Source organism: Sebastes umbrosus, chromosome 18 (genome assembly GCF_015220745.1).
Source record: "Sebastes umbrosus isolate fSebUmb1 chromosome 18, fSebUmb1.pri, whole genome shotgun sequence".
In the NCBI taxonomy this organism is placed as follows: Eukaryota; Metazoa; Chordata; class Actinopteri; order Perciformes; family Sebastidae; genus Sebastes; species Sebastes umbrosus.
The window spans coordinates 27,116,564-27,141,525 of record NC_051286.1 but is presented as its reverse complement, the minus strand read 5'-3'; the positions used below and the strand labels follow the sequence as shown (position 1 = coordinate 27,141,525).

General features: G+C 41.0%; 1 protein-coding gene and 1 long non-coding RNA gene across 2 annotated transcripts in view; one reads left to right on the top strand and one right to left on the bottom strand.

Moving 5' to 3' along the window:
- The first annotated feature begins 24 nt into the window (after positions 1–24).
- On the top strand, positions 25–23,193 carry LOC119477422. The gene is made up of 3 exons (XR_005204229.1): positions 25–445; positions 14,127–14,133; positions 23,181–23,193. It is a non-coding gene; the product is annotated as an uncharacterized LOC119477422 (long non-coding RNA).
- The window catches only part of pnocb (prepronociceptin b), a 33,618-nt gene continuing 12,821 nt past the window's right edge, over positions 4,166–24,962 (bottom strand). The window contains exons 2-3 of the mRNA XM_037751510.1: positions 12,881–13,114; positions 4,166–5,055 (exon numbers count right to left, since the gene is read on the bottom strand). Of these exons, the coding sequence (XP_037607438.1) occupies positions 4,402–5,055; positions 12,881–13,021 (795 nt within the window). The 5' untranslated portion in view covers positions 13,022–13,114 and the 3' untranslated portion in view covers positions 4,166–4,401. The remainder of the gene's footprint in view (positions 5,056–12,880; positions 13,115–24,962) is intronic.

The following is a 24,962-nucleotide window of genomic DNA, read 5'->3' as shown; positions in this document are numbered from 1 at the left end:
CCTGTGAATACAGTTATATTCAGACAGACAGTATGAAAAAAAGAATGTGTTGTTTGAACGTTACAGCATGTAAACATGTTCTAGTAGAAACCCAAAATACAAGTATGAACCTGAAAATGAGCACGATATGGGACCTTTAACTTTCCATAATCGTCATGAATCTGTTTGATAGAATGTGTCAATATGATCATAAATGTAGTTTTAGAGATATTCTGTTAGTTGTTGTGTCTTTCTAGCCAAACAGCTACCATGGTGCTAACGTAGCAGCTAGGTGGCTCATGCTAACAAGCTGCGGCCGTGCTCAGCTCGTGATTGGCTCAGGCGGGTGTGTGGGCCGGACCTCGATACCGTGGCTTCAACTCCACCCCGATCACTACTGCTCAGACAAAATCTCAAGATGGCAGCTACCGTATGGGGATATTTTGGCTTCACTTCTATAGAGGAAGTGGAGATGCATCGTTAATTTATATATACAGTCTATGGTTGGGATGGACGGAGACTATTTCTGAAACGGTGCTAAAATGCTCGTCGAGATCATTTTGAACGTGCTAGTGTGGATGTAGCCTCAACCTTAGGGGGGGTTTTCTTAAAGAAACGCAAATGGACTTTTCTGTATCTTTGTAACTTGATCCTGAAAAACTGAAGTCTGCGATGGTGCTAACTGTTGACTGACTTTGACCATGTGATGTGCTAAGCCTACAATACTCTCCTACTTTTATCCAAAGGTCATGTTACTGCCCCTGTAGCTCCACTGTATTAGACTGCTACTTGGCTGTTTCCTTTATTCCAACCCTCTCTTCCAGTGGTTACACAGTGGTTATGATGTACATTATATTGTGTGCTTTGAGTTACGTACAAGTATTTTATACCTTTTTTTATCGTCTCGTTCCGCCCGCGTACTGGGCAGATTGTTTTTTTTTTAATTTTCATGTTTTTTGGCACTTTGTCGGAATATAAACTCACAAGAATAAGCTACATTTGGTTCGACTCAAACCAAGTTCCTGTTTCCTTCCTGCCCGTGTGTTGGCATACGACCAGTGTTAATGGTTTTATCCGTGAAGCTATATGGAGTCATGGCGATGGGATTAGCATTAGGGAAATGAGTTTGTAATAGCAATAAAAAAAAAGAGGAAATATATTGTCAAACACAAATTAAAAAGCACTGAGAATTTGAATTTGTTCTTTTTTTTTCTTCCCCTCTGTATGACAGTCCACAAAAGAAATAGCAAACTATTTTATTGTAGTTTTCTCTATACACATTTTGTATGAAGACTCAGAACAATGGTATCATGTTAGAAATGTAGTCTGAAATGTACACCGTATTCACAAATTCCATTTTTTTTTGTTGTGTTGGATTGACAGAGAAACGTACACATGCACGTGCACAGTCCCACTCTGTGCAATCACCCACGCACTCATACATTAATACACCTCGTAACCAAACACTAGTAAACACTTAAACACTATTAAGATGCAAAATAACGGATGTGACCTGCAAGTAGAGGAAAATATCTTGATGGTAAAACAATTTTTTTTTTCACCCAAGCAGAAACACATTATTCTGTATAATAATGACCACAGCTGACATGCACAGTTCATTTACATCCCTCTGCTCTTAAATGGTGCATTAAGACGGTGGTTTTCAGGGCTGGTTTCATCTAGACCTCCTTTCTCATCCTACAGTGCAATACACACCCAGTGGCCCTGCCAATTTCCAGCTTTGTGCACTTCCGTACAATTGGACCACAGTGACATGAACAGAACTGACTGGGGATTAGTTTCTCCTTACTCCTGAGTTCCTCCTTAGCATCACTTTAACTTGCTCCCTCGTTTCTATAATTGCAGGGTAAGTTAGGGACTGTAAACAAATTATTTTGTAATTCTAATTGAGTGGTATTCAACATTGATTAGTTTGTCAAAAAAATGGCAATTTATAATTCTAATGTGCACATCAATGGCTATAGTAAACCATTTTTATATAACTCACATTATGGATTCAATTTAGGGCTGTCAATCCATTAAAATATTGAATCGCAATTAATCTTATGATTGTCCATAGTTAATCAAGATTAATTGCAAATTAATCACATTTTTTATCAGTTCAAAATGTAAGTATTTAATACTCTTATCAACGTGGGAGTGAGTAAATATGCTGCTTTATGCAAATATATGTATGTATTTATTATTGGAAATCAATTAACAACACAAAAGAATGACAAATATTGTCCAGAAACCCTCACAGGTACTGCATTTAGCATAAAACAATATGCTCAAATCATAACATGGCAAACTCAAGCCCAACAGGACCCCTTTGAAAATGGCCATGCCAGTTTTTCCTTTCCAAAATTTAGTGTAAATGTATTTAGCCTCCTTCCTGACAATATGACATGGAATTTTTTAGTTTCATATGATGCCAGTATCTTCACTCTAACTTTAAAACTGAGCCCACTACGACCTAAAAATCGCAAGTTGTGTTAATGCGTTAAAGAAATAAGTGGCGTTAAAATGAATTTGCGTTAACATGTTATTGCGTTAACTTTGACAGCCCTAGTTAAAATTAAATATACTGCATTGTCCCACAATTCTATACACTTTGCCTTACTTTAGCTTTTAGTAGTGAAATGAATTGCACTTAATTCAGTTTTGAGATATTGGAGGGAGGGTGCAGTTTTTTCGTCAATAGGATGGTCCAAAGAAAATATCAATAACACTGCAAATGGCTTTGCTTTTCTGAAAAGTGAAATATAAGGTTCAGCCCCCCTCCCCACCCAAATCATTTTTGTACAGTCCCTCAGATGGCTGGTAAATATGATCAACTATGAGCCGTCATACAGACACTACTGATAATGGGAGAATGAGGAATAATATTTTTCTGGTTTTTAGAAATGTTCTGATCTTTTAGTTTGCCTGTGAATATCGTGTCATTATCAGCCATAAATGAAGTGTATTTATATGTTAGACACCTTATCTTAATTTCTGAATTAACTGTTATTGCAGAAAAATCCAACAAATTACATCAGATATGACTGAGGACATGGCAAAACGGACCCCGAGTCAGTCTCTGAGTATACCTCAAACACTAGAGGGCAGTATTGTTCCACTGAAAGGGGCCCGAGGGAGCCTGCCAACCTGCTGCTCATTCCTGCAAGAGAAACAGTCCCTAACCCCGCTAAATGGCCAAAATTAGAATATAATAGAAAGGAAAAATATTTTTTTTGCCAATAATCAGATTGAAGCAACGTGAACTAGGCTTTTTTTTTTTTTTTTTAGGAGAAATGCAGACTTTTGATGAGTTGTAAAGTTCAGAAAACCACTTTTACATCCATTGTGTTTAATTAATTAAGTTCTTTAAGCAGAAAATTAGATTCTTATATCAGTAATTAACAGTGTGCTTCAGCGCTGTCCAACCATCTGACTGAACCATCGTGAAAGCACAGTGCTGGTCCACTTGCAATTTGATTCTTGATTATAATAATAATAATAATAATAATAATAATTCCCAAAATTCCATTTTAAAAGGGGAAACTTATATCATAACAAATAATAATAATAATAATAATTCCCAAATGCCATTTTAAAATGGGATACCTATGTCATAACTACTAATAATAATAATAATAATTCTCAAATGCCATTTTAAAAGGGGAAACCTATGTCATAACAAATAATAATAATAATAACAATAACAAATAATAATAATAATATATATATTATTATTATCCCCAAATGCCATTTTAAAAGGGGAAACCTATGTCGTAACAAATAATAATAATAATAATAATAATAATGATAATAATAATAATAATAATTCCCAAAATGCCATTTTAAAAAGGGTAACCTATTTCGTAACAAATAATAATAATAATAATAATAATAATAATAATAATAATAATAATTCCCAAATGCCATTTTAAAAGGGGAAACCTATGTCATAGGTCCATTACATGAGAACTGGACATTAGTAACAGCTCTCATAACATAAACTACAGAGTGCAAAAAAACACTGAAGCCATGACTTCAGTCCCATCCACACATGCATGAAAGTGTATTCAACATGATTTTAAATATCACGCCCTCGGGTCTCACCTCCTTTGAAAAGCTCGCAATGAACCAGTTTTCCAATCTCATTTGGCCCCTTTTTAATATACCGACACACAAAAATATATTCAATTGCACTTCTCTAATTCTTTTATTTCACAGAATGGCATGAAAATATGCTTAATAAGAAGGACATCACGGTCAAAACATTCCTCGTTACTAGGAGACACAAAGAGAGGTGCAGCGAGATGGCGGAGTCTGTTCTTCTGATGACAATGAGCGACGTCATACTTCAAATCAGAGTGAGCTGCTGAAAATGTGATTGGCTGAGGTAACTGGGGTAACGAGAGCGACGGAAAGACGTTACAGTTTGTTTTGCCTCCAAACCCGAGTTACGGGGACGTTGTTGAACCTGCCGCTGCGGCTGCTCCTCATGCCCAGGTACTGCCTGAGCAGCTGGTTCACCCGCTTCTGACTGTTCCATTTGCGGGCAGATTTCCGGACGCCTATGAACCCGCCGTAGCGCTTTTGTAAGGGCCTCATGGGTGAGCCAATCAGCTTCCTGTATCCGTGGCGCCCCCTCTGAAAGCCGCCAAAGCGTTTGAACAAGGCGACGGCCTCCGAGCCGCCGTCCTCGTCCCCTTCCAGCTGGCTGTCGCTCCCCACGTTCCTCTCCTCCCTCGGCTTCCTCTCCTCGTCTGCCAGACTGAGATCCAGACCCCGCAGGCCCTCCCCTTCCTCGGAGGATTCCAGCAGCGATGAGTCATACTGGACGCTGCGCTGCTCGAAGGGCGTCTCATCCTGCTCCCCCTCCTGGAAGCGCTCTGCGGCTGCAGACTGCAGTAGTTCGCTGTCAGAGTTCAGGTCGAGAGAGGTCAGCTCCAGCTCCCCTCCCGTTCTCTTGAACAGAGCGCCTCCCTCAGAGAGCGTGGGATGGTGCGACAGCTTGACGGCACGTTTACACACCTCCCATGTGAGTGAAGAGGAGACGTGACCCTCACACTCCAACAAACACACCTGCAGAGGGAGAAGATGAGGGGTGTGTTAAATGCTAATTTATTAATCCAATCAAAAATTCTAAATTTGAGTTTACTCGGGGTGAAACAGTTTCTAGCTATGGCACTGGTGGCAACCAGTTCTAAGACCTAACCCATTGATTTACCTGCTCTTTAATTAGCCTGCTGAGCCTCTTGGTGTTTAATTTGAGAGTATTGATTCTTTCTCAGTATGGCAACACAATGGAAGGCATTGACACATCATTTAAATAGATAAATCTCCACAGGCAGCAACATGGGGCCTTGAGGCCCCAACACACCGAGACCACAGTCGGTGAGCGTCTGTCGGCCTAGTTTTTGCGGTGCGTCCCGCCCTGTCGGCTCTAGTCTGGCCAAGTCGGAGGTTTTTCAGCATGTTGAATCGGCGGCGGAGTTCGTCGGTGAGAGAAATCACTCTGATTTGCTGTTCAGCTTAAACGAATCAGTGCACGAGAAGAGAAACGGACGTGAGGAAAGCTAGCCGACGAGCAAAGTCTAGAGGGCAAACACTGAAGGCTCTTCTCATTTTTCATCTTCATCTCATCTGGTTGTTCCAACACACGGATATTTTCACAGCGACATGAACATCTGGAATGAAGCTAAGTGGTGAGTTAGAGTGGTGTGAAAATGGTCGACAAACGCCGCTTTGTTTCATGCGCGAATCATAATAACGGCTTGTATATCCGCCGTCCTCGGTCTTCCGGTTTCCTTTGTTGAATGCAGACTACCGCCGCCTGCTGGTCTGGAGAGTTATTTCCTCTCAGGCAGGTTCAAAACGTACGTGCTAACTGGCCGTCGGCTCTAGTCTTTGCGGTGTGTTCAAGTGCAACTTGTCGGCCAAGACAAAGGCGACGTGAGGCGACGGAGGGTTCAGGCCTTCATCGCTGCTAGTTCTTGATGTTGGGTTGGTGTGTCTGGACCTTAAAACCGCCCACACATGATTAGCAGCAAAATCACTCTGCGCTGGCTGTGCTATAGTTTTCTTATGGAGAGAGCGGTGCCGCCCGACTAGGCGGAAGCACTGCCCTCGGCGTGGCACAGCACCATCGAGCGCTGCGCTCAAAGTTCAAATTATTTCAACTTTGACCTCGGTTGCTGCTGACCTTTCAAAGTGCAACCGAAGAGAAAACAGCTGCACCTTTTTTGTTTTCGAAATTGCCGTGACATCGAACCAACCGAACCGAACAGAAGAACTTCTGCACTTCGTCAGTTGTGCGGTAAAATGTACATAGTGGATTTTGTGGGCCGCCATTTAAAAAAAAAATCTTGGTCAAGTGAATAAACAAATTGTGGTCGCTATTGAAGGTAGCTCGGCTATTTAAAATGGCGGGTTGGTGCAGGATGTTCCGTGTTGTGCTAGTGACCATTCTCACTGACCAACCACTGATTTGTAGTGTTTTAACTCAAGCTTCTGGTATCGGCTCAAATCATTTGAACCCTTAACCGAGGTGATACCAGAAAAAGTCAGGTACTATCCACATCTTTTGCTAATGGACACCCAAAAAACAACGGTTGGTTCCAAGCGAGTCGAGTCGAGCCGTGCTGTGGAAATGGAAATGCGGCTTAGGTTTACTATCTAGTCGCTAACTTTGCAGTGAAGGTAGCATACAGTGGATCTGTCAGAACATTACTGATAAAAACAGCTGCCTGTTGAGAAGTGGGGTTGATGAGAGCTGTGAGACTGAACCAAAAGTTGCGGACTGGAAAACCAAAACAATTTGCTGAAAGATGCTAAAATGCTGCGTAGAGCTGAGGGAAATTGCAGAGTTGGTTATTAATTCTCAGTGGGTTCGTCATTACGAGCAACCCTTTCAAATTACACATTAGAACCATTTCTCATAAAAATATTGATTAGTGCAGCTTTAAAAACACTCCGACTTCCGTCAATCAGGGAGGATAGGTGACGTTAAGGGCTCTTAAAAAACTTCATACTTCTTCATCTTTGCATCAACTTGAGGTTTATAAACATATTGTCCAAGGTCAGCATATTATTTATGGCAATCACACTTCTTTTTTTAACCTTAAAACTTTGCTGCAGGCTACAACCAGACCCAGGCAGAGAAAGCAGTCTCTTGACCTAGACAGCTTGTGTGTCCTGGGAGTTTAATGGGCTTTGTCCCCGCTGTGTTGGGGCGTGTATGGAAAGTCATGAGACGTCCATCATTTGATAAATGTGACATCTACTTTCTGCAAAATGATTGACAGCACAGAATTGGAGGAAATTACAAATCAGTTTGAAGGACAGCAGGTAAATTATGTCCAATTTTTTTTCCCAGATTGGCTCTTCAACTTCTGGTAATGATATATTTGCTCTTAAAATGATATATATTTGGAATTGAACTTTTTATATAGACTCTCTGTGCAGTTTTAATGACCTTCCTGTCTTATTATCATCACACCTGACAGTTGGGCTTCGTGCCTGAACACTCGCAGGACTATACCGGTACAGAGGTAAGGACATATGAAGAACATTTTCAAGTTCTTTGTTTTTTCTTTGGTCAAAATACTTTCTACTTTTTCACGTTTTATTACCTGAAAATCATTTTTGCCCTGATATTTAACCTGCTGACTCACTTCAACTTAGACTGAATATATAATTTATACTCTGTGAATGTGGAAAACCACGGTGCATTACCTTTTCAGACGGAGCAAATAGGCTACGGCTGCCACGCTACAGAGACTTAAGCACTCTCCTTTCTCCCTTTTTTAAACTCCCGTGCCCTCTGAGTTAAATTTCAGTTTGAGGTAAGACGCAAATCCCATTTACTCGTCAAATCGCGCACAAACGAGATAAATTGCATTGTTATCAGAAAACCTGCTCACATCAAAGGAATGAGAGGAGAGGGAGTTCCGCTGTGAATCTATCAACGGAAATTAATTATCCATCGTAAATGAAATGAGCACACCACGGGATTCTCCACGTCAGATCAATGGAGCAATCTAAAGGAGTTTATGAGTGAGAGGAGATGAGTGTGTGTATGTGTGTGCACACGCAGTCATGTATTTATATACTTGTGAGGGCCAGAGGATGAAGAGGATGTGAGAATTCTGCATAGTGAGGATGCTTCAAAGGCTTTATTTTGTCAGGAGACTATGGTTAAGGGTTGATACTTAAATATATTGTCAAGGTTAGACTACTCACATCATTCCCGGTTCAATTCTGGCTGGGGACCTTTATCACATATTCTGCCATCCGTCAAATAAAGTTATTAAAACACAAAAGGATTGGGTTGATGTTGGGTTAAGGTCAACAAACAGAACCAGAAGAGTGGTAAGGGTCACACTTGAAATCTAACTGGCCACCCCCTTTGTGCCATCCAGGAATCTGTACACATGACTGATGGTTGATGGCCATGTTAGTGCTCAACGTATCCTCAAACAAATATTTTATGATTTCTTACGAAAAATTATTTCTAATTTTTTGTGCGTTTTCCTACTAATGTCCAGCAACATGTAACGTACGTGTCAACTTCCACTCCAGTCTTTTAAAAATAAAACTACTTAGGTTTAGGAAAATATTGACTTGGTTAGGTTTAGGCAACAAAACTACTTAGGTTTAGGAAAAGATTGACTTGGTTAGGTATAGGCAACAAAACTACTTAATTAGGTTTAGGAAAAGATTGACTTGGTTAGGTTTAGGCAACAAAACTACTTAGGTTTAGGAAAAGATTGACTTGGTTAGGTATAGGCAACAAAACTACTTAATTAGGGTTTAGGAAAAGATTGACTTGGTTAGGTTTAGGCAACAAAACTACTTAGGTTTAGGAAAAGATCGACTTGGTTAGGTCTAGGCAACAAAACTACTTAGGTTTAGGAAAAGATCGACTTGGTTAGGTCTAGGCAACAAAACTACTTAGGTTTAGGAAAAGATTGACTTGGTTAGGTATAGGCAACAAAACTACTTAACTGGGTTCAGGAAAAGATTGACTTGGTTAGGTTTAGGCAACAAAACTACTTAGGTTTAGGAAAAGATCGACTTGGTTAGGTCTAGGCAACAAAACTACTTAGGTTTAGGAAAAGATCGACTTGGTTAGGTCTAGGCAACAAAACTACTTAGGTTTAGTAAAGGATTGACTTGGTTAGGTATAGGCAACAAAACTACTTAATTAGGTTTAGGAAAAGATTGACTTGGTTAGGTTTAGGCAACAAAACTACTTAGGTTTAGGAAAAGATTGATTTGGTTAGGTATAGGCAACAAAACTACTTAATTAGGGTTTAGGAAAAGATTGACTTGGTTAGGTTTAGGCAACAAAACTACTTAGGTTTAGGAAAAGATCGACTTGGTTAGGTCTAGGCAACAAAACTACTTAGGTTTAGGAAAAGATCGACTTGGTTAGGTCTAGGCAACAAAACTACTTAGGTTTAGTAAAGGATTGACTTGGTTAGGTATAGGCAACAAAACTGCTTAATTAGGTTTAGGAAAAGATTGACTTGGTTAGGTTTAGGCAACAAAACTACTTAAGTTTAGGAAAAGATCGACATGGTTAGGTTTAGGCAACAAAACTACTTAGTTAGGTTTCATGTCTGCCATAACCCTGATGAGCTCTGAGAGGAGCCACCTGTGCTGTTTAGAGGCAACTAGACACAGGTGAGCTCAATCTGCACACGATCAGTGCTCCTATAACTGGGAGGGGAGGAGGAAGGACATTACTTTGTTTGCCCTGCGACCAGCCAGACCTGTTCCCCTGTCTTCATCAAGTGTCTTTATCTTTTCACTTTATGACGGTAGTCCCATGTTAAAGTGGAATATTGTATGTGTTTATATATTATCAGGCTTTGAGTTGATAATTATGAGTACAATGAGTAAATGCATGTGCAAACCTGTCTATGTCATTTAAGGGGAAGTTCACCTAAAATAAAGTCTCTTTTTTGTCGTAAACATCTGGTTACCTCATGTCTCATACTTGAGTGTCCCTAGACTCCAGCTCTCACCAATTGGGTCACCTAAACACAACGGTTCGTATGATTTCTCACACATTTCTTGTGGGTTTTCCTACAAAGGTCCAGCAACACGTGACGCACGTGTCAATTTCCGCTCCAGTCTTTTCAAGATAAAACTAATTAGGTTTAGGAAAATATCAACTTAGTTAGGTTTAGGTAACAAAACTAACTAGTTAGGTTTAGGAAAAGATTGTGGTTTGGGTTAGAATAACACCGGAAGTGATGTAACTTGACAAAAATACTTAGTTACATTTAGGAAAAGGTTGTGAATAACTCCAGAAGTGGCGTCACATAAGAACAGAAGTTTTATGACAAATAAATCAACGCTGACTTCTGGTTTCACATGGGGTACGAACACCGGTCTCCTAGGCGAAGGTTTTTGACCCACCCATCCACCCCGACCTCCTGCCTACATGGCGTTTGTCGCTCTTTATATTTCTTGGTTCACAATTACTTGGATTACATACAAATTTATTTTGTGGGATATATATAAATTACAGTGCATTACTTTTTCGTAGGTATAACTAGGAATGGTGTATGAGAACAGCCTGTAATGCCGCCACCATCGATCCTTTTTTTTCCTTTCCCACTTTACCTTAGTGTTGCCAATAAATTAATCCTGATTTTTATATGTATACAAAAGACAATATGCAGAAGCTGCTCAGAATGATGTAAATAATAACTGTAGCACGGATGAGTAGCACAAATGTAAAGAGAAGCTGGCATTTACCTTTAAGATTAGCATTACACAATGAGTGTAGCCAGTGGAAGGGATGACACTATGAAAAAAACACCTGATGTGTGTACGGACGCGTCCACGAGTGTGTAGGTGTGCGTGCCGATAAATCAGTGGGTCCTGACATTATAACAAACACACGGCGGCTTCACACACACTCTTTCAGTCTGGAGTGGGAAACAATGGAATTGCTCAGTGGATTCCATCTGTGGCTCAATGGGGAAGCGGCTAACACAATGAGGAGCTGATAAAATGTGTCAGTCACCGATGTAAGCCTGGGCTGATGATACTGAGCAGCAGTCAATTACAGAGTTCTATTACAACTCCCAAAAAGGTCCCAGCTGTCTTTCTCTGCATCATTATCAGCTAAATTAGCCGTTCTACAGCTATTCATGGACGCCCGCCGACTATTTTTACCCACTGTGTCTCGTGGTGGTTTGAAAATGAGATTGTGTGGCGCACTGAAGTTTGGGGGGTTTGAGTCCGGAGAGCAATCGCGTTCTCTCAGCGCAGAGGCTGCAGAGGACCTTCATGTTGGTCTCGAAGCATTGCACGAGTGCTGCAGATACTTACACATGCAAATAGGGATGCTCGTTTTGAAAAATGTTCTTAACCGATAACCGACCCTCGTTAACCGATTATTAACCGTTAACCGGCAAGATTTGTGCCTCGCATGCAGTGGTGTACCAGCTGCAGGAGCACAACAGATATTGGTTGACGGGAGTCTCCAGTTCACCGTCAGGGAGCGTTAACTTAGCAGCTACGATGCTGCGTGTAGTGTCGCGGACATGCAGCCACTTTCCCAGTAAAAGTCTCCACCACACATTTAGTTTAGTTTAGCAGGTTGTCAGCTGTGTGTCTGCCCGGCGTAACGACACTCTGTCTGCCCGGTGTAACTTTAGCGAGTGTCCAACAAACAGTGTTAGCAGCTCTAGCGTTGCCGGAGGCTTCGTTCTCGCCGCCGCACACGCAGTCTGCGTAACTTTAGTGAGTTTCCAACAGACCGTGTGTGTGTGTTGGCAGTGAGTGTGAGGTTGTTGGTGGCGTTCTAGCTGTGAACGTAGGTGTAGCAGTGTGTGTAGTTTATTTGTCGGTGAATAAATGCTATGAAACTACAACTCCTCCGCTCCTCTCTAGCAAGCTAGAGACCGGAGCCAACTTCCTGTATCCTTCAACTCCGGCTCTGCCTCTTAAGGTGGACTGTTAAGGTGGACCAGCTTTTCATCGTTAAAGAGACGAGCCGCTCCTCTGAGCCGCTCAGCTTTTGAGTTAATTATTAACATTTCTTTGAACCATTTTAACCGATAGCGTTAATCGGTTAAAATGCTTAATGTCGGTTAATGGTTAAAAGGTTAATTCTGGACATCCCTACATGCAAATAATCCACTTCCACTATGAGACAGAAAGAACACCAAATTTGTCCGGTTGAAATGTATCTCCGACATGCCAACTGTTGAGGAGCTCAGAAAAATAACACCTTTGTATTTGTGTATTGTTTCGTTTTAGCTAGACTACATGGTTCATCACTGGTCAGACCAGACAATTAAGCTTACTGACTTTGGGGATCCCCTGACTTTTCCTGTAGCGCCACCATGAGGTTGACATTTTTGTTTTTTAGTAACAAAATCTTAAGAGACCGTCATTTCCCCCGCACAATGAATTGTAACAACTTTGAAACACCCACTTTTCCTCTAGTGCCATCATCAGGGAAACTTTTTTATATTATTATTACTATTACTATTTCTTCTTTTTATTTTTTCTCTTCCTTCCTAGTTTAGAATCTGAAAATAATTTTTGCGGAGAGGCTTTTTGCCTTTAATTGACAGAAAGTGTTTCCTTGGTGTGCGTTTTAGCCCCTCGACCACTATGATGCCCCCAAAATAAAATGAAACTAATGAATTATTCGCAAAACACTTTGGTTGAGTGCTTCGAAAATCACAATTTCATTGCAAGAGAAAAACAATATAATCACATCATCCAAACCTCATTTTAACTCCCATATACACAGGCAAACACACCTATCAGGGTGCTGCTGTATATATTGACACACACAATACAGTGTTGAGAAGATGGATGCTCTTATCAGCAGTGACACACACACACACACACACACACACACACACGTACTCACCATGGTGTTGAAAGCTTGCTGCAGCTGCTGCTGCTGCAGGAGCAGGCCGCCGCAGGCCACACATTCCCCCTGGCAGTCGCTGCGTCCAGGGGTGAAGAGACACGCCAGCAGCACCACCAGGTACCACAGAGGGATCTTCATCGCTCAGCTCAGCCACACAGGCAGGGACAAACAGGAGCCCAGCAGGGTCAAACAGCTGGAGAATGTTGGGAGATAAAGGGATCTGGGTCCAGCCTACAGGGAGAAAGCAGTGACAGGACATTGCATCAATTCCAGTTTATTCCAGGAATCAACCGGCTGGATTTGGGCGGTCGGTCAAAGCGTTGGTGGTTGGAGAGTTTTCAGCCAACACCAGGAGATGGACAATGTGGGTGGGATGGAGAGCATAAGGCAATAAATGGGTATTTTCCAGTGGGCAGGAAGCGGCCGCTATACAGGCTGCTGGGGCGGATCACTGATGGAAATCATACAGCAGCGGGGAGCGGATCTGTGCTTGAAGACACCGTGGGTCGTGCCCTGTATCAACAAAAGCCGCTCGGTAGAGGATACAAAACTGTGAACCAGGTGCACGGTGTTTGTTGCTTGACCTCCACTCCCTGACCCCCATCTATCCTGTCCCTCACCACGATATCATCCAATAACATAAAGATAAAGAAAAAACAGCCACTCACAACATCATTGATTGCTTCTGCCTCACCAGAAACATATGGCCTCTGCTGGCTTATGAGCCATGGCCACGGCTATAAGATAAACCAACGTACTTATGCCCCCTTTATGTAGTGCTCATTCAGTTATGAGTGTTGCATGTTTTGTTACATTAAAGGGACTGTTTGTAAGAATCAGAAATTACTTGTTAACTGCGACACCTGTGACCGTTAAGTCAACGAAAGTCAGCATCCTGTTGCTCGCGCTTGTGCTCGCTTTACATAGACATGAACGAGCATCGCCCAAAACAGTGAGGAGACACACGTCAGCTAAAAGCACAATGTCACTCTATATTTCAGCTGCTTGGCAGTAATGTTAGCTGACCAGACGAAGGTCTCTCCATGAATCACTGCTGATCCTAGTGTTGGCTTTTCCTGCCTCAGCCTCCCGACCGCGGCCGGAGGGAACAGAGGAGCTGCAGCAGTTATTTCTGCACAAACGTCCACTGTACATTCACTAGATATTCTCAGAGCTAAACTAACTCTTCTGCAGTGTGTAGTGTGCGCACATGCACGTAAGAGTGGAGCGAAAGAGCGAGAAGGAGCGTGGTGTGTGGATGAAGGCAAGCAGGCAGAGGAGCAGAGTACAGCAGAGACTCCGGTCCTGGAGACCAAAGCTACGGTCTCCCCCGCATCCTCCGACTGCGGCCAACACTGTTTAACAGACGGGCTTCACTAGATACAACCAAGAGGTTTTGGTGCTTCCATCTAGTTTGTGTTGGAGTCTGAGTCTGAACAGCGTAGCCACACGCGAGCGCGCATGGCACACCGACCCGCAATGATTTATACGTGTAAGAAGTTACAAACAGTCCCTTTAACAATTATTAATTCATCCTTTAAAACGTTAGTAACTTAAAGGCTCCCTGTATAGTTTTAGACCTCCAGTAGCGCTACGGAGCTGTTTTTCTATGAGCAAGTCTCCATTTTGTATCTGCAACTACTACGGGCATTTTTAAGTTCCAGCAGAAATTTGGGATTTATGTTCAAATTGTCATATGCTTGATAAATATACAGTGTTAGAGGGGCTGTATGTAGGAATATGAAATTGCTTGTTAACAGTGGTACCTGTGGCCGTTAAGTCGAAGACAGTCAGCGTCCTGTTGCTCGTGCTCGCACTACATAGACTCAAGCGAGCATCAATCAAAACAGCGAGGTGACACACACGAGACTGAACGTGATTGAGAGGCATCATGTTGAATAACTTTAGCAACATTAGCCAGCTATAACCACAATATTACTATATATTTCACATGCTTGATAGTAATGTTAACTTAGTTGTCCAATAGGAATTCTGCCAGCTCGGGGTCCGTTTTGATACCCAAAACCAAAAGAAGGTCCCTCAATGAATCGAAGGCCCGGCCAATGTTGATCCTAGAATTCCTCCCCGATGTCCGTCACCTTCCTGTTTAGCAAGACGGGCTTCTCCAGATATAACTTTGTTTTGTTTTGTGCTTCCGTGGAGTTTATTTTGGAGTCTGGGGGCTGGTTGTTTGTTGGCGTTAGCGGACTCCATTTCTAACCGAACGTTAGCTACATTACACACTGTTAGCAATGTAACAGAGCTGAAATTAAAGGCACTGGCGAAAACGCATGACGTCACAACTGTTAGATTTTCGCGAAAAAAACGTTCCGCATTGTTCACATTAAAAATAGTCTACAGGCTGAGAGGTTACACCCTGTTCACACATTGGCAATAAAAACACTTAAAAAATTTTAAAAACGAACGAACAGTCCCTTTAAAAATAAGCTGGACAGTCACTCTTATTTATTTTTATTTGACAACATATTTTATATTTTTTTGTGTATGGAGACTGACATATGTGGTTACTGTCTAAATTTTTCAGGGTGAGGAGAAAATCATGAAATCCCCTATTTTTAAATCAATATTTATATGACACACAAAGCTTGATGAAAAATGTATTTAAATGTCTTAAAATATTACAGAAATTCAAAAAGCTAGATATATAAAATGAACATTATTGTAATTATTGTGGTAATGACATTTAGTAAGAATGAAAACCATAACAAAATAAACATGTTACAGATTAAAATCTTAACGACTATATGTCATTTTGTTTGCCTTTCTATGTATTACATACTCTGATGGTTAAAATTCAAATTTTGTAATTTGGGAGAGTCAAAAATGACCATATTACACCATCAGTGACTCCAGCTCCTCCTCAGCCCCAGTCAACCAAGGCATGCCTCAAGGTTCTGTGCTTGGACCCCTCCTCTTCACCATCTACATGGTCAGAGTATCCGTCACCATGGTCTCAGTTTCCACTCCTACGCCGACGACACACGTCACCCTGGACTCCACCCTTTCATTTCAGTCACACATCAAATCCGTCACAAAATCCGCCTTCTACTACCTCAAAAACATTTCCAGACTCCGGCCATCAGTCTCTGACTCCGTGGCAGGGACCCTTATCATCACCTCCCGTCTGGACTACTGTAATGGAGTACCCAGCAAAGCCCTGGACAGGCTCCAGTATGTCCAGAACTCAGCTGCCAGGGTTCTCACCTGCACTAGGCCCTGGAAGCACATCACCCCAACACTCATCCACCTTCACTGGCTTCCAATAAAGTCCTGCATCACCTATGAACTCCTCCTTCTCAAATACAAATCCCTCCATGCCCCCCGATGCCTTACCGGCCTTCTCCACCCCGAAACCCCATCCCAGAAACTACGTTCCTCCGACACTGGTCTGCTCTCCACCCCACTTTGCAAGCAAAGGCAGGGGAGAAGAAGGGCGCAAGCTAGTAAAACATGGAGGTAAACATATTTAAAATAATTTGGCTTTGCAAATGTTTTATGAGGAAAGGAAATGCAATCGAGACGACCTCAAGGACACAATCAATGCGTAACACTGAATGTAAACATAACTTTTTGTCTGTTTACAAGAACAGCATTATATTATTTGACCACTTGGGGGCAGCGGAAACAAGCTGTAAACAACAATGATATATTATCATCTTTTAAGTTAATAGAGCAAACTTGTTAGCCAACAGTTTGCGAATTCATCACATCTAGCACACACGGAGCATTAGCATTCATTTGGAGTTGTGTTTGAGTCCATCTGCCACCTGGCGAATCATTTTCTCTTTAGTTGCCACCAACTCCTGAGGGAAATATCAGGCTCTTAGCAGCTAAATGCTCCACTAAGTTTCCCCAGCTGGTCGCTAACTTTGTCTGTCGCTGGACAGATAGAGCCCAGTGGGTTTTTACAGCTTTTTTAAAGAAATATATAAAATATATATATATATATATATATATATATATATATACAGACGTAGGCAAAATCGTTGGTACCCTTCCGTTAAAGAAAGAAAAACCCACAATGGTCACTGAAATAACTTGAAACTGACAAAAGTAATAATAAATAAAAATTCACTGAAAATTAACTAATGAAAATCAGATATTGTTTTTGAATTATGGTTCAGCAGAATCATTTAAAAAAACAAACTAATGAAACTGGCCTAGACAAAAATGATGGTACCCTTAACTTAATATTTTGTTGCACAACCTTTTGAGGCAATCACTGCAATCAAGTGATTTCTGTAACTCTCAATGAGACTTCTGCACCTGTCGACAGGTATGTTGGCCCACTCCTCGTGAGCAAACTGCTCCAGCTGTCTCAGGTTTGAAGGGTGCCTTCTCCGAATGCATGTTTCAGCTCCTTCCACAGATGTTCAATAGGATTTAGATCAGGGCTCATAGAAGGCCACTTCAGAATAGTCCAATGTTTTGTTCTTAGCCATTCTTGGGTGTTTTTAGCTGTGTTTTGGGTCATTATCCTGTTTGAGGACCCATGACCTGCAACTGAGACCAAGCTTTCTGACACTGGGCAGCACATTTCGCTCCAGAATGCCTTGATAGTCTTGAGATTTCATTGCACCCTGCACAGATTCAAGACACCCTGTGCCAGATGCAACAAAGCAGCCCCATAACATAACCGAGCCTCCTCCATGTTTCACATTAGGTACAGTGTTCTTTTCTTTGGATGCTTCATTTTTGCGTCTGTGAACATAGAGCTGATGTGACTTGCCATTTTGTCTCATCTGTCCAAAGGACATTCTCCCAGAAGCTTTGTGGCTTGTCAATATGCATTTTGGAAAATTCCAGTCTCGCTTTTTTATGATTTGGTGTCCTCCTCGGTTGTCTTCCATTAAGTCCACTTTGGCTCAAACAGTGACGGATGGTGCAATCTGACACTGATGTACCTTGACCTTGGAGTTCACCTCTAATCTCTTTGGAAGTTGTTCTGGGCTCTTTGGTTACCATTCGTATTATCCGTCTCTTCAATATGTCATCAATTTTCCCCTTGCGGCCACGTCCAGGGAGGTTGGCTACAGTCCCATGGACCTTAAACTTCTGAATAATATGTGCAGCTGTAGTCACAGGAACATCAAGTTGCTTGGAGATGGTCTTATAGCCTTTACCTTTAACATGAAGGTCTATAATGTTCTTTCTGATCTCCTGAGACAACTCTCTCCTTAGCTTTCTGTGGTCCATGTTCAGTGTGGTACACACCATGACACCAAACAGCACAGTGACTACTTTTCACCCTTTAAATAGGCAGACTGACTGATTACAAGTTTGAAGATACCTGTGATGCTATTTACAGGACACACCTTAGTTTAACATGTCCCTATGGTCACATTATTTTACATCTTTTCTAGGGGTACCATCATTTTTTGTCCAGGTCAGTTTCATTAGTTTGTTTTTTAAAATGATTCTGTTGAACCACAATTCAAAAGCAACAGCTGATTTTCATTAGTTCATTTTCAGTAAATTTTTATTTATTATTACTTTTGTCAGTTTCAAGTTATTTCAGTGACCATTGTGGGATTTTCTCTCTTTAACGGAAGGGTACCAACAACTTTGCCTACGTCTGTATATACATACACAGTATGTATATATATATATATATATATACACAGTATATAAGCAATTCATTAATTTCATGAGCAATAATGGTGTCTCTGCAAAGTTTCATTCTGGTTTAGTACCTCTTTATTGCTCTTCTCACCATAAACGACTTGCTCTCAGGAGCTGATGCAGGAAAAATGTTTTAGGTCTCCCTTTAACACTTTACTTTACGAGTCCCATATTTAACCGTCGAAATCATATCATAGGAAAGTTCCTGGAAAGAACTGTTTAAAGGAAAGAACAGTGACAGTGTTAATACACTACGAGATAATTAATTCTAAGTAATTATTTGTGTAACCTTCAAAGACACCGTGCACAGGTGGTCAGCTGAACATGAAAAAATGTGGAATGTGTCTACACATAGGTCTATACCAGGGGTCAGCAAGCTTTACTATCAAAGGAGACATTTTAGACACAAGAAAAAAAAATAATCTGTCTGGAGCCACAAAACATTTGAGCATTGTGATGAGTATATAGTAAGTAAGTATATAGTATATAAGTCTAATGCAGTGAGGGCCCAAGTGCAAATGTACTACAGAGGTTTAGGGCCACATTGAAGGGAAAAAAATCGGAGACTTCCAGAATAAAATCATTATATTACGTGAAAAAAGTTGTAACATTACGAGAAAAAAGTCGTAGTATTACGAGAATATTGTCATAACTTCACAAGAAAAAAAGTTGTAATATTACGAGAATAAAGTCATAACTTTACGAGAAAAAAAAGTTGTAATATTACAAGAATAAAGTCATAACTTCACAAGAAAAAAAAGTCATAATATTACGAGAATAAAGTCATAACTTCACAAGAAAAAAAAGTCAGCCGCCGCCATGTTGATAGCCATGCGAACATGTTAAGATTAGGGGTGGAACGGTTTGTGTATTTGACCCGAACCGTTCGGTTCGGTCCGCAACATCCTTTCGGTTCGCCGTTACCCAAACAGCTGTTTATGTCGACTACTCGCACTCCCGGAACAGAAACTCTGGAGCGTGAGTTTTACCCGGAAAGTTTTGGCAGCACACCAGGAATGATATCAGCGCTGTAGCGGCCAGTTGCTCATGATAGTCGAGCTAAACTGACAACGATTTGTGTCAAACTGTACGCCGACACTGTTCAACTGAAGTCGGTTTTATATGTGGACACTGGAAACATTTAATTACAACGGCATCAACCGAATGTGTCGATCAGCGGAGCGAAACAAAAGCAGACTGGATGGAGAGTCCGTTTCCCCACAACGTTCAGACAGCCTCCTACTGCAGATTCACATTGTGCCAAAGTAATATCTAATGCTATAAGAGTGTTTATCAATGCATATACGACCTCACTCCATCATAAACAATACAGAATTAAAGCATATGGTCAAAGAGCATGAGCCTTCACGTGTGAATGTTAGTCTGTTGTGCCTGCCCTGTAGAAACTAGCATTAGCAGCAGTTGAGGATTGACCAACAGCCTTAAGATGGAACATTACATTTACATTAAAGACATTTGTGATTTTATTTTTGTAATTTATTTTTTCTTATGGACAATATGTCAGTATTTGAGTGCCTTAACTGTTATAATAAGAATTATGATCAATGAGCCAGTGTTGAATAAGTGGGAGATAAAAAGCTACGTTTTATAGCATGGTTCTGGTTGAGCTTATGCTTCAATGTTAGTTTATAGCTTCATCATATTTATATGAATATAATAAAGCTGCATTTAGCTGCACTGTAGAAAACCTATTCTTTAGTGTTTATGTTCCTTATGGAAGCCATACTTTTGTTAAGGCAAACATTTATTAACTTATTTTTGCCAAATAAATGAAAAGCATATTGAAATCAGAACATGACCTCCTCGCTGTAACATAAATGTACCGAACCGAACCGAAAACCGTGACCCCAAAACCATGATATGAACCGAACCGTTCCACTGGTATTTAAGATAGCTTTGTAGTCATGATTTCTACAGATGTTGGGATTAGGGATGCACCGATACCGATACCAGTATCGGGTATCGTGTCCGATACTGTGCTCATGTACTCGTACTCGCAAAACGGCTCCGATACAACGGCACTGATACCACTTTACTGTGGTGAGCCCGTCCCCGCTGGGCCGGGATCCCACCTCAGCCGGCGCGCACCGGCCCTTGCACCCTCTGACTCGCGGGTGCGTTAGACTACTTTGTCCGTGTTTCAAGACGGGTCGGGTGGGTTGCCGACATCGCCGCAGATCCCTGGCAATACAAACGCAAAAGTCTGTCACTGAGTGAGTGATGAAGTTACATGATTGGTCAGCCGAGTGTTGGAGTTTCCTCATTGGCCATTGCTCTTTCAAAATGAAAAGGTTGGAACAGTCCTTTATGCAAATGAGCCCATCCAGCGCGACACGTCCGGCTCACGAAACTTGGACCAAGCTGTGAAACTAGGCGATGTAGTTCTAAAATGAAACCAGATTCAGTTGTGGCATCATGGCCTATTTCTCTCTTAAAATGTTTTCAGAAGTAGATTTTGGTGGATTGTTTAGACGAAATAACAGAAAGTTTACGAGCAGGCAGCCATGTTGTTTCCTGTTTGACACAGCACGCAGAAAAGCAGAAACCAGTCAGGTGGATACGTTACCTCTTCAACTGCCAGCTGAGTGGAGCAGCGAGTCCCTTAGTCAAAGAGTATAGAAGCAAAGAGACAAATCTGCCTCCATTTTGGACTGAAAACGCTTATTTTCTAATATTTTATTGTTCATCACAGACCATTTTGGTAGAATATGACAACAGAATAGAAATGATTTTGTTTTTCTTTTGTATGGCACTTTTTAGGCGGACGTTTTACTGGCTTCCGGTAGTCGCTTTCAGTCCAAAATGGCGGAAGCGTATAGCTTTGCTGCTGGGCGCTGATGTTGCAATGGAACGACCAATTGACTTTCAATTCTTGGCTATAAACGTTCTTTGCCGTTAGTTGCGAGCCGCCGCCATGTTGAGAGCCATGGGGAGGCAATAGGAATGCTCCCAATTTTGCATTTAGCACCTTTAAAATATAGGAAAAGCTTTTGATTCCTTTTTTGACATGTTCAGATAGCTGTGTAGTCATTATTTATACAGATATTGAGATGATCAACATATTAGAAATATTACTAATATGAATACTAATTCATCGCCTACATCACATATTATTCATAGCAGTAATAGTGTTGCTTATACGGACATAATGAGTATCAATTCTATAATAAAAGCACTACATAATGCTAGAATCAGGCTTTGGGAGGGTCAATATCTATAATAACAACAAAGCTGTAAAATGAATATACTGAGGATAAAAGAAAGTTTGTTAAAAAATGAAGGCCTGTTTTGTAAATGTAATCTACATTTACAATGATAAGAACTGCTGTAAGCAATGTTATGTAACACTATAAAAGAAAAATGCTTTTAATGTCCCATTGGCCCACACAAGCCCCCGTCTGGTCCAATGGAAGTGTTTTCACAGGTGTGATGAAGACGGAGACGGGGGGTAGAAGTCACAGCCCTGGTAAAGACATCATATTGATGAGAGTGAATGGAAAGCATTAACAATACACAGAGTAGGTGTCGTATTGATGGGTACACTGATGTAAAAATATATAAACAAGTAAAAACCAGCACGCCGTGACCGTTTCCCCTGTACCACATTACCGCTCGTATAGTCAATAGCATAGGAAAGAGGTCGTGTGTGACCCCGGCTCATTTAGAAATATATAAATGGCTTTATGTGAAATCATTAGAGGGACCTGTTTGTTTGCCTTGCAGAGATGTTTTGTGCAATGATCATTTGCTAGCTTGCTGACTAAGCCCATTTGATATTATGTTCTCCCTTAAGTGGCCCCTACTAAGTAAGTTGAACAAATGAGCAAAGCAGCCGTGGAAGCGATGGCGTGGGCCCTGGATACGCTCCGGCACTACAAAGATGCTGCTTTCACACATTGATAATATTCTACCAGAGTGTATTAATATGAGCTTTTAGTCCTATTAATGAAGAGTCGTGTAATGTCTGTCATAATAGTTATAATTAGACAATGGATGTCCATTTGTTTGCATTCAGAGGTCCATATTAGAATATCGTGATTTAGGCTTTTAGCTAAACAATATGGGGAGAGCATTGGATGATCTGAGGTACATCAGTAACTAATATATGCTCATAAAGCTTTAGAACTTGTACTTTCATTTTACAAAACATTTTTGTCCAATATTTTCTAACATTCTTCAGTATTTTCAGCATGTTTCTAGGATAACTCAACAGTCTCACAGCAGTTTGTGAAATAGTCACAAAATGTAATCTATTTGATTCATGTACATAGACACAAATCTTTCCTCTTTTTTGTGACGCTCAGCACGACTTTCAACAACGGTTTTTCGTGCTTTTTCAAACTACTTAGTTAGGTTTAGGAAAAGGTCGACTAAGTTAGGTTTAGGCAACAAAAACACTTAGTCAAGCTTAAGAAAAGATCAGCTTGGTTAGGTTTAGGCAACAAAACCACTTAGTTAGGCTAAGGAAAAGATCAACTTGGTTAGGTTTAGACTTGGTTAGGTTTAGGTAACAAAACTACTCAGTTCGGCTTAGAAAAAGATCAACTTGGTTAGGTTTAGGAAAAGATCAACTTGGTTAGGTTTAGGCAACAGAACTACTCAGCTAAGCTTAGGAAAAGATCAACTTGGTTAGGTTTAGGGAAAGATCAACTGGTTAGGGTTAGGCAACAAAACTACTTAGTTAGGTTTAGGAAAAGATCAACTTGGTTAGGCTTTAGGCAACAGAACTACTCAGTTAGGCTTAGGAAAAGATCAACTTGGTTAGGTTTAGGAAAAGATCAATTTGGTTACGTTTAGGAAAAGATCAACTTGGTTAGGTTTAGGTAAAGATCAACTTGGTTAGGCTTAGGAAAAGATCAACTTGGTTAGGTTTAGGAAAATATTGACTTGGTTAGGTTTAGGCAACAGAACTACTTAGTTAGGCTTAGAAAAATATCAACTTGGTTAGGCTTAGGAAAAGATCAACTTAGTTAGCTTTAGGAAAAAGTCGCGGTTTGGGTTTAAATTAAACCGGAAGTGCTATAACTTCAGTACGGAGGTTACGTGACAAATACATCAACTTTGACTTCGGGTTTCACACGGGACACAAAAAGCGGTTTGTCCTGGGCGAAAGTCCTTCTAGTTAACCGCTGCGAATTGATTTTGTGCTGACCATCATGAAAAAAATGTGAAATTGGTTGTATCGTGTCTATTTCACGAACTGCTGTTCGACAGGGCTGGATGATTTGATGAAGACGCATGCATAAGATAAACCTCTCAAATGAATTGCAAACAGACTTTTTTTTTAAAAAGCTGTGATTTTTTTTTTTTTTACTAAATTTCCATAGCGAGTAAAGTTGCATTTATTCATTGATTTTATGAGCCTGCAGGTTTTTTGGGAGAAGATTTATTTATATGCAATGGAGGAGAGTGATTTCCATCTTCTAAAGGCTCAGGGAATGACCTACCATGCCATCGTCCGCTGTCGTCTCTCTTTTGAATGGGAGCCATTTTTGTTAGTGGGAAAACAATTGACCAGGATATTAAGTGTTAATGGGCTACATTGTCATCACTCTGCAGCCTTGTGATGTTTATGATAATGAGCTGGTCGCAATGATTTGTATTGGTCAACTCGTTGACACAGGATGGGTTAAAGTGACTGCACTTGCTCGATGCTTATTTATTACAAATCTGTTTGCACACCTCTTGTCCTCACTTAACCCTTTACTGCGCAGTAATACCTCCCATTAATGGGAGAGTGCCCTGCACTAACATGTTTTATGTACAGTAGTATTCTCCACAGGATGGCCACTTTCAGGCTGTGTGATTCTGAGATCTATAGCCGCCATCATTGCTTTGGTATGATGCACTGCATATGGCAAGTGTCAATGTGTGCATCTCAATTTTGGGATAAAAATCGCCAGCACGCTTCAGTTGATATATTTCAGCAAATACAGATTGGGTGCACCCAATTGGAAAAGCATACGGAGCCGAGCAATGATCAGTTTGGGTGAATGTGAGCTGCTTTCTTTTCTTCCACAGAGAATATTGAACTGAATAAGGCAGGCCTCACAGAACATCTACTGAATCCCTGCGTTTACAACAGTGTGATTCATTATAAATGTTTTTGTTCAAATTAGGAGAAGAAGCCAGAATCGTGTCACGTAGCAACCCTTTTAATTTATTCACCTTTATTCTGAAATACTTCCTTAAAGAGATTTTACATATTGAGTTCAGTTCCTCATTATGAGGAGCATGGTGAGCTTGTGAAAACAGTCGTATAATATGTTCTGTGGCTCTGGACAAGCTCCTAAATAACCCCGATGATGTCACTAGGGGTTATAATCAAGCGGCAATTTGCGGGCGTTGGATGATGGGCTGCCGCGGGATGAACTCCGTGCCCGCATCAGTTTCCAATATATAATCGGGATATCAG